The sequence below is a fragment of the Malus sylvestris genome, chromosome 8 (genome assembly GCF_916048215.2).
Source record: "Malus sylvestris chromosome 8, drMalSylv7.2, whole genome shotgun sequence".
NCBI classification, from domain to species: domain Eukaryota; kingdom Viridiplantae; phylum Streptophyta; class Magnoliopsida; order Rosales; family Rosaceae; genus Malus; species Malus sylvestris.
In genome coordinates this window covers 13,926,721-13,939,585 of record NC_062267.1, presented here as the reverse complement: position 1 = coordinate 13,939,585, position 12,865 = coordinate 13,926,721, and the positions used below count along the sequence as shown (strand labels likewise).

General features: G+C 37.3%; 2 protein-coding genes across 2 annotated transcripts; both read right to left on the bottom strand.

Moving 5' to 3' along the window:
* Positions 1-1,671: 1,671 nt before the first annotated feature.
* On the bottom strand, positions 1,672-3,766 carry LOC126633576 (uncharacterized protein At2g34160-like). Its single transcript, XM_050304240.1, has 5 exons — positions 3,530-3,766; positions 3,371-3,419; positions 3,041-3,103; positions 2,864-2,928; positions 1,672-2,139 (listed from the first exon to the last, which is right to left on the bottom strand). Exons 1-5 carry the CDS (start codon positions 3,653-3,655, stop codon positions 2,041-2,043), a joined length of 402 nt encoding a protein of 133 aa, XP_050160197.1. The 5' UTR covers positions 3,656-3,766; the 3' UTR covers positions 1,672-2,040.
* Positions 3,767-4,555: 789 nt separating this feature from the next.
* Positions 4,556-11,851, bottom strand: LOC126632003 (cellulose synthase A catalytic subunit 1 [UDP-forming]-like). Its single transcript, XM_050302214.1, has 14 exons — positions 11,579-11,851; positions 10,508-10,703; positions 10,228-10,409; positions 9,848-9,929; positions 9,576-9,762; positions 9,174-9,440; positions 8,735-9,080; positions 8,071-8,208; positions 7,856-7,981; positions 7,088-7,300; positions 6,714-6,978; positions 6,238-6,434; positions 5,782-6,132; positions 4,556-5,548 (listed from the first exon to the last, which is right to left on the bottom strand). The coding sequence occupies exons 1-14, from the start codon at positions 11,657-11,659 to the stop codon at positions 4,961-4,963; spliced, it is 3,219 nt and encodes a 1,072-aa protein (XP_050158171.1). The 5' UTR covers positions 11,660-11,851; the 3' UTR covers positions 4,556-4,960.
* Between the last annotated feature and the right edge of the window lie 1,014 nt (positions 11,852-12,865).

The window sequence follows — 12,865 nt, the reverse complement described above, 5'->3', positions numbered from 1 at the left end:
GGGTCCGCTCCACCACCGTAGCACGATATTGTCCGCTTTGGGTTTACCATTCCCTCACGGTTTTATTTTTGGGAACTCACGAGCAACTTCCCAGTAGGTCACCCATCCTAGGAGTGCTCTGGCATCCTTCTCGCTTAACTTCGGAGTTCCTACGGAACTCGAAGCCAGTGAGCTCTCAAGGGGCCTCGTGCTAGGTAGGGATGTGAACATACATTTAAGGATCACTCCCCTGGGCGATGTGAGATGTTACAATTTATTTGTTACCTACTTTCGTTATAATTATTTGTTTGTATTATTTATTTATTACCTACTTTCATTATAATTATTTCTTATCCCGTATAGTGTAGCAACTTCAAGCACAAGCTTGGTATGGTGCCAAAACCAAAAGTAAAAATTAATCATTCAACCGGTGGGAATGTTTATTCAAAAGACATTGAAACACACCAAATAAAATTACATAAACATACCAAATAATAAAAAACTCACTAAATGAACTAAAAAAAACACACCAATTTATTGTATCAATTCCCACTGTATCAGATCAATTTGCGGGGCATTGTGCATATATGACCTTTGAAGTGCAGTATATCGTTGAATGATCAATTCATTATAACGTCCATCCCTTTCTAATGACTCATGTTGCACTAGTTTTTCGGTGGCGTCATGAGCACAAATGTCGTTCCATTCTAAAACGACGTATAAAGTACGTATCAAGGAATGCACTTATGAACAAAATAATCATCCAAGAGTTCCGTACCTCGTCGTTGCCTGCTTCTATCAAGATTTCCGGAATGGCAAGGCCTGTAGATCTGACCCACAACTTGGATGATTTGACGGGAATATGAGGCTCTACCCATTCTTGCTTCGTCATCTCTCCTTCTATGCTCCTCATCCTCTTCCCTGTCATTTTGGGCCATCTGGAGATTGAACATTCCTTATGATTGGTTAAACAATTGTTCCACTTGCTAATCGATTTCCCACATCATCCTTGAAGAAGAAAACATTGTAAAAATGAAGCAGAAACTATGAATAATGATAGAGATTTTGGTGAAAAAGGAAGCAGAAACTATGAATAATAATAAAGATCTTGAGAAAATTGGTGTGATATTTGTTAGGATAGATGGTGGATTATATGGAGGATTCAGAAATGATTAGGTTGTAGATAATGCTACGTGGCATGCCGTCATTCGTTAAAAATCTAATGGAAATCTATTCTAAAAGATTATGACACGTTGCGCCTGAAAATCTATTCTAAAAGATTATGACACGTGACGCAACGTAATTGGTTAATAATATTATCAGAAATCCATCACCAATAATTGTATTTTCAGATAATAACACATGTCGCAACAAGTACGATTAAAAATCTTATCGGAAATCCATCACCAATAATTGTCTTTTCTGATTTTATGACACGTGACGCAACAAGAACGATTAAAAATCTTATCCGAAATTACAAATAAAATTATTTTGTATTATTTTATAACTTTTCGAATAATGACATGTGACGCAACAATAACAATTAAAAATCTTATCGAAAATCCATCACCAATAATTGTCTTTTTGGATTTTATTATAAATAAATAAAATACTAATATTTTATTACCTATTGTCAGAGAAGAAATTATTGTGTGGTACAAAAATACCTTGAAGCATAAGCCCGTCATCCACTTGTATTATAACACGTAAATTGATTATATCATTTGATTTAGTTCCCGACCAATAGTGTGTTATCATCAGTGCATTACATTGAAATCGCGAAAGCTAAATTAATTCCTTACTCCTGCAGAAAGAAGCAATAAATTCATAACATCCTAACACACATGTTAGCTTAGATAATTAACCTAGGAATAAATTTTAATCTTTTGGTAGCAGAGATAACGCTTTTCTACAACAATCCCTAAAAGAAATTTTATCGCAGCTAAACAAAATGCCACTAGAGAGACGAATCTAGTAACAAAAGTCAAGACATCCACTGGTTTTAAAGAAACCTACTAGTGCGTGCACCAAGCTAGATATCAGAAACAACACATTTCAACTCTACTCATACTCAATGCCTTCCTCGGCCGCAGCAGCTGCATCAGCATCAGCAGCCATTATCTCGTCGAACTTCTCTGACTTTCCAAGCAGTATTTCAATCTAAATAACAAAGAAAATCATATGATACCATCATCAATCTCCAAGACAAAGGTACAGTAATAAATTACTTAACTAAAGTAATGTAATGCATTGTGATGTCCAAAATAAATCGTTACATCATCCAAGTTATGAGAAAATGAAAGCGTAGAGTGAGCAAACCAGCCCTGAAACTTATAACTAAATTGAAAAACAACCCTGTAGAATCAACCCTGGTTAAACAAGCACTTGAACAAAAAGACAACCAAAACAAATACTTATGGTCCAACAAAACTAAACCCACATTTTGCTTTCAAGGTCTAACAATTCAACTAAATTGAATAAGCTATCTGGACAGTCCGATTATTTGGCGCCGGCACTTAAGTGTTCAAGTATAGAAGCACCTATAAATTACTCAAACACCATGACCCGCAAAGAATGGGCCGACCATCATGCAGACACAAGTAATTGTATAGATATAGAAACAAGCAGACTTTGAAAAGCACGTGCCTCATTTTCGTCAATGAGCACTTTTTGACTAATATGAACCCCATTTTCAGTTAAACAATGATGAAGTACGTTCCCATAGACCTTGCTAACATCTAAGAAAGATTTGTTGTTAACATCAAATAATGTTTCAAGGACCCTGAATTTTGGCGCATTACGTCCCCATTCTGCCGACTTAGGTTAATGAAATGCCAATGCAGATACCAGAAAGTTTCAAAGCTAATACATGATTAAAATGTACCTTTGCCTTTTGAATGGGCCGCCCTCCTGCATCTTCCCTCATGTCAATTGTAGAAGTCATGATTCCTGTATATAACAACAGCAAGTTAAAACATACATGAGTAACAATTACCACAAAATAAATATGTAACAAAAAGAAAAGAAAAAAAAGAGTATCGAGAAGGCGCGAGAATCATACTCTTCTCCAAAGCCAATCCATTGTTCTTCAGAATCTCAGCAATGGTAACAACTGTGGCAATAGCTGTAGATATACAACAAATTGGGAAGCCATAGTAGTTAGTACAAAAAAGATACAAAGCCTTCACCTCAATTACACCGAACATATTCAACAATTGACATAGCCGAGAAAGAATTGTGGACAAGCCAATGCCTAGGCCGCAGTAGGATTCTAATCCATAACCACACTCGCGAGAGGAGAAAGAGTAGGCAAAACGAAGACAAAAGTATCTGCAACCCAATAATCACTCGAACCAGAAAAAATACCGGGCTAAGGTGAAGAAAACAATACCCATTCCAAGAGCGGAGAGCTCCACCTCATTGTTGTGCTGCATGTACCTCTGCAAATCCAGATATAAAACCACTGAATCACTCAAAACTCAGTTGCTTTTGGTTTTGTAAATAATGGGGTTTCTCAAAAGGAGAAAGGTGGACATTTGGTTTTTGTTACCTTGGCGAGATTGACGTAGAAGAAGAGGGGCTTTTTGGTGTTGGAGACTTGGATGCGATTCTTCTTCTTGTTGTATGATGCGTCTGTAATTCGCAAGTTGTTCACTCCTTCTGCGAGACCCTCCATTGTTTCTTCCTTCTTGGTTGGTCCTGCTGAGAGAGAAGACAAAACCCTAATTTGGTCTCAACGGTGCCTCCGAATTCTCTCTGGTGGCTTCTGCAAGTCAATACGCTGTCGTATTATACATAATTGGTTTGAAGTGGGACATGTAAACTCATCTTGCTGAAATAACATTTTTATCCTCCCAATTTCTTACTTTTTAAGTTTTAATAATAAAAGCGATTTTCAACTTTGAACTAATTGTTAATCTAATTGCACAATGGGGTGTGTTATCCACGCATCAATTTTTACTTCTCAAACACTCCTGCTTAATTTTTGTCTTTTATTCTTCTTTCATTTATATGATTCGACCGAAAATTAAAAAAGTATGTGGATATCATACCCCTTGCACAACGAAACATTCAAACTTGGATGCATAAGAAGATCATATTTAGATCGGAATTTATTCAACACAGTCGAATTTACTGCAATCAAGTAAAACTGAATCCAATTTAGGTGAAGAAAATTGAAACTGATCGATTAGGATGTTCATGACACAATGCATTTTCGTGAACTACATTTATCCATGGAAAAGAATCATATCAATTTTTTTTTTCTAGCTATTTTAATGATGGTAATATGGTATGATCGAGAAAAACTAGAGTAAGGCAACCCAATCAATCAGCTAGTGAAATCATTCTCAACAAGCAGTGAATTCATGTGCAATGGAAGTTGTTACGTTGTATTGCGTAGTACTCGCTTGGATCCGTTCGTCCAACTGGTCAGGTCGTACTACCAAAGTTTTTCCCCATGCTTCATCATATTATCATTCATGTGAACATATTGCATAAAAAATGGGCTCCAAATAAGTGTAGATGTAAGATTATAGAAAATGTGCTCAATAAATAAACTTAGTAACAGAGGCTGTTTGTTTAATGAAAGAATCTGTATTTCAATTGTAGTAACAATGCTTGCATACATCGACCAAAACAAAGTTTGTCCTAAAAATACAGGCCAAGCAATGAAATAAATAGCTTTTTGTATCCTCCCTCTTGACAACAACCATAACAATAATTCTGCACATCAATGAACAAGATCATTAAAGTTCAAGAAAACACATTTCAATAGCAAACAATAAATACTTGACAACGGGGCAACATAACCGATACACAAGGCGTTCTCTCATTGTTCTTCCACCCGACTCCCTTCTGAACGTGGAGACCATACGTAGAAGTTCAGTAGACGAATTTACCTGATTTCTTGTATATAGTATATACACACAGATGGCGTGGAGAGAGATGCCAGTTCCAAAAAATTAGTCCTTGAAACGAACTAACAGTTGATGCCACATTGACCGTTTGTTGCAGCTTTTGTTTTGTCTGAAGTGAATGGGTCGATGCGCACCCATAACAAGGAAAATATTGAAGCAAGAAGGATAGACCACACGATGACAATTGTAGGGGTACGATTTTGCCGACCCAACAGACCCTTCAAGAATGGATACAGATGTGCTACGACCCATAAGGCGAAAAACAGTTTGCCAAAAAGTGGACCCCAAGATTGGTAACCGCTATTTATGGCATATGAAACACCGGCCACAATACCTACTATGTTCACAAGAAGAACCGTGGTTGGAGGGATGAGCAGTGATGTCCATTTGAACACGTAGAGCTCAGCAAAATCCCCATCCTCATCAGATGACTTTGACGTGACAGTGAAGTTGGTATCAATCCCAGCAAGAACTTTCAGGAGACCTTGGAAGACAGCGAAGAGATGAGCTGATGTTCCACCAATGATCCAGAACTGTTCATTTCTCCACCAGTCATCAATACTGACTCCACTCCACCTTAGCTCAAGAATACCGGTTGCAATAATGGAAACAAAGAGCAGAATGAACCACATGCTAGCAAAGTTACTTATCTGCATAAACAATTAAACATTCAACAAATTTAGTGACTGCCCAGAATGATAATCTAGAGTGTGAAAAGCCTAAAGAAAGGTCCCATGACAGTGCTGTTGAGAATGAATCCCACATTGATGGGACGAACCTTGCACACTTCAAGGAATCATGTTAATGAATTCTTTCAAAAGTTGCAGAACTCGTGTATTTTTTTGTTTGTTTTGAGTAAGAACAACGCAGAACCAGTACTTACCTCAGGAATGATAAACTTTTCTGTGAGCAGGCAAAAGGCAGGAAGCAAACAGTAGGCAATCAGTGGTATGGATGTGAGAGGGTAAACGATGGTATTGATGTATGCAAGTCTCTCCAAAAGCTTCAACTTCCCATTGTAGCCATACCATATGGGACAATGCCTGCTGAGCAGAATTTCAATGGAACCCAAGGCCCATCGAAGCACTTGGTTCAAACGATCAGAAAGATTGATGGGAGCAGAACCCTTAAATGCTGGGCGGGGAGGCATGCAATAGACTGATATCCAACCACGAGCATGCATCTTAAACCCAGTTAAAATATCTTCAGTCACAGAGCCATAGATCCATCCAATCTGGTGATAAAATAAAATGTCAATTATTGTGAATTTAAAATCACAAATTCATTCATTAAGTATTTTCGGAATAAGGGAGGCTAGGACCTATATTGCTATACTGACCTCTTTTCCCCATTCACTCTTGTCTTCATATCCACAGCTAATAACATGTATGGCTTCCTTCAAAAGAGTTGCAGGATTGGTTGTAGGTGGAATGCCTCCTTGTTCCATGAATGTGGCTGCAATAAAAACTGGTGATTGACCAAAACGCTTCTCTAAGCTCTTCTGAGACATAAGAAGAGTCCTCTCATCATCATAACCTGCAGAAGATTAAGTTATCTCAGTCAAATTTGCAAAGCATGGATGTATCAAACATCATTTTGGTTTTCTGTTAATTTTGGTCAATAACACTCTGAATGATTTTTTTTTTTCTTTTTCTTTTTAAGGTTTGTCAAATGAGCAAACTTGTTAAAAGTTTCCTTGTTACATGTGATGCGATCATGCGATGGAAGCACTTTCATGAATAACTTACAACATTAATGTACGTGGCAAGATATTTGGAGAAAAGAACTTGAAAAAAAGATAATATAAGAATCTACCTTCAACACCCTCCTCAATGTCTTCCATATTGAAAATGGGAATGGTGGATTCTGTTCTTTTGACCGCCCTCTTCTTGTCAATATACTTCTTATTGCTAGTCTTGTTCTTCTTTCTTGAACCACAACAACTCTTGACAATAATGTTTGGCTGCAAATCTTCCTCGGTCAAAACCGGATCATACCCATACAGAGCTTGTCTGTTGAAACAGCAACCAGTTCCCACATAGACTGGACCCTGGATGCCATCCAGCCCTTTCAAGTTGATCTGCAAGTAAGACGAAATAAGAATATATTTTCCAGAGTGTATCCACACTGTCACATAGAATGATATTAGTAATTGACTAATTGGTGGTTATAAATCAAGTAGCACATACATCAAAGAAGACAATGTTCCGATTGGCATATCTATCGTGCAAATCAATGCCATCAAATCGCTGAGGGAACTGGACATAGCAGGTCTTCTTCCCATAAGCTGGGTCCATCATGAAACACATGGCTTCCTTAAGAGCTTTACTGTTATTGAAGTAGTGATCACAATCGACGTTTAAAAGATATGCACCGTTTGTCAGAACGGCTGAAACTCGAATCTACATGGCATATGGTGAACCAAGTTAGAAAATCAAAATGGTTTTGGTACCGACTTCAATTCATCAGGGAACAATCTTATCTTACAACACTTGTTTAAGAGACAATGACATTTTGTACCATAAAATGTGTCATGGTGTAGTTAGCCAAGGAAACATTGAGGGTTCTAACTTGTCAAGGAAATTTTGAGGATCCTAAATGGCAAAGAAAATAATGAGGATCTTACTAGGCTAAGGAAACATTGAGAGTTCTAACTGGTCAAGGAAATTTTGAGGATCCTAATTAGCAAAGAAAAATATTGAGGATCTTACTTGGCCAAAGAAATATTGAGGGTTCTAACTGGTCAAGGAAATTTTGTGGATCCTAATTGGCAAAGAAAACATTGAGGACCTTACTTGGTCAAAGAAATATTGAGGGTTCTAACTGGTCAATTTAGAATTTGTCCAGCTTTAGCAGAAATGTTGACAAAATATAGTTCCAAACAAGTCAAACCACTGAACATTACTGCTAAGAAAAAAAAAACAATTATATTTTAATCAATTTGAGGGGAAACAAACCAATGCATTCATTGCTCCAGCTTTCTTGTGATGCTGGAATCCAGGTCGCTTCTCACGAGAAACATAAACAAGTCGAGGCAGTTCATTGCCATCAGTATCAAGGCCACCACTGTGGCCTAAGAAGACCTGTTCTTCCACATGATGGAAAACTAAATTAGCATGAAAGACAGAAGAGGAGGTAGAAACCCAAAAGCACTAGATAAAAATGCAAGTACCTGGATCATTCCTGGATGGTCTCTAGGGTTGTTCCCAGGCCATGGAGTCCCATCCTGCATTGTCCAACCTTCTTCAGGCATCTTCTGTGCCTTGGCAACTAGGGCATTGATCCGAACCTTGAATTCTTCATACTCTCTCTGTGGGCAAAACCAATATGCATTTAGACTCTCTTCATAGTGCTACATATGTATGTAAGTTTACCACAATCTGCTCTCTAAACATCCCTTAACTCTCCTAGGTATAATCAGTCTTACGATTTCAAATTTTAAACTATTTGAACAGATTACAGAAATAACTACCAAGGCATAACACCGTTTTTCATTTTCCTTTTGCGCACTTGCGTCAAACTCAAGTTTTGATAACAAAGAAATTGATAATCCGGAGTCTACCTATCAAAAAATTGAAGTAATCGTCTTGTTTGAATGATAAATAATGCAAACTATAGAGGTGATCAATTGATGTTTTAAAGCCGAAAACCAGATAGGGATTTATATTGCTTTAAAAGTAAGGCACCACTAAAAGGATGAATTATGTTATTTAAAGCAGGCAAGATTTGCAAAAAATTGAAATAATCCTCCTATTTGAAATGGTCATAGAAGAAATAATCATTTATTAACTTCTTTTTAGAAACCCATGCAACATATTGGACTTGCATTCACTCACCTTCATTGCTCTACGCTCTTTTACGAAAGAAGGCTGTATCTTGTCCTTTAAGTAATCAATCTTTTGGGCAAAATAAAACTCAGGGGCTCTAGGTTCAATGTTGTGTTTCTTGCAAAAAGGTACCCACTTCCTAGCAAACTCCGCAGTTTCAGAAAGGGATTCAAATGTTAGCATTGCGGACCCATCATCAGACACATAGCAAGAGACTTTGTCCACTGGGTAATCCACAGAAAGTATGGACAAAACAGTGTTAGCCGTAACCAGAGGAGGCTCTTTCATGGGATCCACTGTACTGACGAACACATCTATGGGGGCTAACTGGGATGGCTCCCCATCACGATCATACCTGCATGGTGGAAACTATGTTAAGGCAAATAAAAATGATAATGAAACAAATTTTAAAACCTCAACAACTATAGATTGTGTGAAGTTGGCCAACCTCAGTGTGAGCCTATCAAGATAGGTCTCACGGTTAATGGGAAACCATTTCGGAAACTGATCCAGAAGCCAGGATAAAGCAAACCAAATCTCACAGATGACTGATGTTAACCATAATGGATATGCATCTTTCACTGGGTGAGTTGCACGGTATTGCAAGAAGAAACCCAGAATAATTAGCCGGAGTATGATCACAACACGGTAAGGTGTCAAATGGGATGAAGAAATAGGCACAATGCGACTCAAAGGTTGTCTAGCATCATCAGCCCTGAGATGAAGACAAAAGAAAAAGGACAATGTCGTTATCAAGGAAATGTACATCATATGAAACAATTCTAATTCCCATTCTCTATAATGCAAAGGCAAAATGCTTTCTAAGTAAAGTTTTACTCCAGAAGCTCACATTTGGAGTTCTTCACCATTTGAACCAGTGCCTTCCATGTCCCCCTTTCCTTCAGCGTATCTACTAGTCATCTGCATCATACTTTTGTCCTGTTTGAGTTTCCAGCCTTCAACCCTTTCTTTCCAGTCAACATTTCCTAGCCCATAAGAATTCAAGTCCTTTGACGGGTCCACTATTCTCACTGGAACTGTAAAAATAAATTGCAGAATTAAATAACTATTCAAACAAACCATTTGTCAGAGGAAATTTGTATGAATGTAATTAATTTGTACCTGGCTGTCGTGGATCCAAAGGACCTGATGTAGTTCGCACAGACTGGTTGTCCGGTGTGGCACAAGGAATCTCACCAGACACCTAATGAAATTATGAGCATAAGTGCAAAACAAAGATTAACAAGATGCACAACCATACAAGACTTGCAATAATAGCTGTAGTTACAAGCAGTAATTTCAGCTAAAGATAGAAATACCCCAAGTGATATAGAGGAGCTAGGAACACTTCCGTTCACAGATTTACTTGTAGTATCAAATTAAAAGAAGAGCTAGAGAATCAATCAGCTCATCTCCATGAACATGAGAGTTTTGAATTTTTTATTTTTAATCTTTTAGTGATAAATGAGAGATATGAAGAAGTTCCATTGCTAATCACTTACCGACTGCCCATTGGTTAAAAGGGGAATCGGCTGTTGAGATTCATGTCTCGAGGAAGATGAGAGATCAGCATCTTCTCCTTGCCACTGGCGCCTGGCATTGCTAGTTCCTTGTGTATAATTGAACTCATTCTCCAGATCATCAATGTCATCCTCATCGTCATCTCCATCCACTCGAGGACTCCCTAAAGGACATCAGTTTTTGTTAAATTCATTGCAAGAATTATATCTATAAGTCAAAACAGTAGGAATTCTATTCACATAATGAGAAAAGCAAGTGAACCTTTGTGCCTTTTATATCTAGTCTTGCACTGTGGGCAAGCCTGGTTTCCATCTTTCCTCTCATACTCATAACAAGGTCGACAGACTGGAAAGGCACACTCATTGCAGGCAACAAAGACATCACCAGTGGCTGTAAGACCAACAGTATCACCACAGATCTGACATATCTGCCCGTTCAGATTCTTTACGGGTTTGGACTGCATTACATATGACAAAGTACAAAGTCGTTAAAAGGCAATTCATTAAAAGTAGCAAGGAATCTGATACTTCTGCGGATATTTCAGGCTTTTAGCAAATTAAGAGGTTCTGTTTTAAAAGCAATATGTTGAAATAATGAAACTCAAGAATGCACACAATTACCATGATGAAAGTCTAAACCATCAATAATACAGAATTTCATTTCAAGAAATGTTAAATTAATATAAGTTAAACTGACATTGTAACGTAAACCACGAAGCACAACAAGCAGTTCAGCTCAAAGCTCAGTTGAGTTATGAAAACAGATCTCGGGGATGACGTGTTATCAAGCTGATATTTCATTGGGGGAGTTTTGTTTAGTGGATTTGAGCTTAATTCAACTGCGATTTTGCGATCACTGAGAATAGAGGTTGAAGCATCATAATCTTAGATTGACTGTCGAAAAATAAGATAACCATCAAACTACAAAACAATCCTTACAAAGCTAATAGTAATTAGATTGGATTGTCAACAAGTGTCGGAAAATCCAGCTACAAACATCAAAGATCAAACAGTTCTAAGATCTGACTGAAATTACATTTACCATTCCCTAATTATTCAGAAAGCAAACAAATTTCAACAAAAAATCAAAGCTTCGACCAATCCAAACTCAAATCCCCAACTTTGACTGCAATATTCCCTCCCCCTGGTCTCAATCACTCAAAATCCAATTCCGAAACCTACCCACTTCCGATTCAGTAAAAAAAACCCACAAAAATTCACTGAAATCTAAGTCCCACCAGATCCACACAATACACAAAAGCCAAAACCCACATTCCAAACAACATAAATAATAAAAAATATCGAAATGGGTAACTCCATAAACACAAATTACCGAGCTATCAGAATCGTGGCGAATCCGAACGAGCTCGTTCCTCTTGTAAGAGCCGGCCACCAGTCCTGCATTGGCTTCCATGGCAGCTGCCGCGCTCAATGCTTAAGCTTTGTTGGGATTTCGATTCAGTGGTCTGGGGATATCAGAAAGGAGGGAGATCTGTGTAGGCAAAAGAAGCTGTGAAATTCGTCGCCCGTTCACTACGACATCTCTGATCTCTCTCTCTACTCATGACAAGCTTTCCTTTCTCTTTGCGTGTGTCCTTTTATCACTATATTTTCTGTATTTTTTTATTTATTTATTTTTACCGGATCGACCGGTTGCCGCTGTCATAACACAACACCCAGCTTGCTGATCCCATTTTTCTTGAATTCACGTGTTTTTTTATTTATTTATTTATTATTTGAGTGGAATTATTTCTTCTTGTTTTTTATCCTCTGTTGGGAGATTTTTTTTATTTTTTTATTTTATTTTTATGGGGGGAGTTAAATATAAATGATATTTTTGCACCTACCATTTGACATAGCATTTTAGTCTTACGTCATATGTTTTTTTATTTTCCACTATGTTATAATTCAATTTCGAAGTTAGTGATTCAAATTGACAATTTAATAATGAAGTATTTCACATTTTATTATTTTGATATTGTATTTAGTTTTATCGTATCAATCGTATTAATATCAAAATGTATTTTTATTTTTGGTTTATCTTTATACATTTATGCATTTTTTTTGTTTGTAATTAGTAAATTCATGTGGGTTTACTACTTGCTTTTTTATTTTATCTACTTGGTGGCTGCAATCGGACAAGATTTCTTTGTTGGATGATGGAGTTTTCCTTCCTTCCATCTCTGAGGCATTGTTTAGCCTGCTTTATGGTGGTCGTTGGGGTCGATGGCTCGTGCTGATCGAAAGGTGTTGTGGTGGTTGTTGTTGAAGGATAGGATTTTCTTTTTCTTTTAGTTTGTTTCTATTTGTGAGCCTAATCTTTTGGTTGGGCTCTTGGTGTTTTGTTTTGCACGCCCGCGTTTTCTTTGTGTATTTCTTTGGGGCATCTACCATATGAATTTTGTTTTGGTTGGTAATAAAATTAGCCCTTGTACCAAAGAAAAAAAAACATGTATAATACATGAATTCCATGTTGTGGTACTTTATTTAAAAATCACATATATTATACACATGTTTATGTAGTTTTAACGTTTGAAAATTTCAGCTTTCATCCCTTCACTATTGCTTGTACAAAAGAAATTATATAAGTTTCATGTAGATTCTCAATATTTTTGTTGGC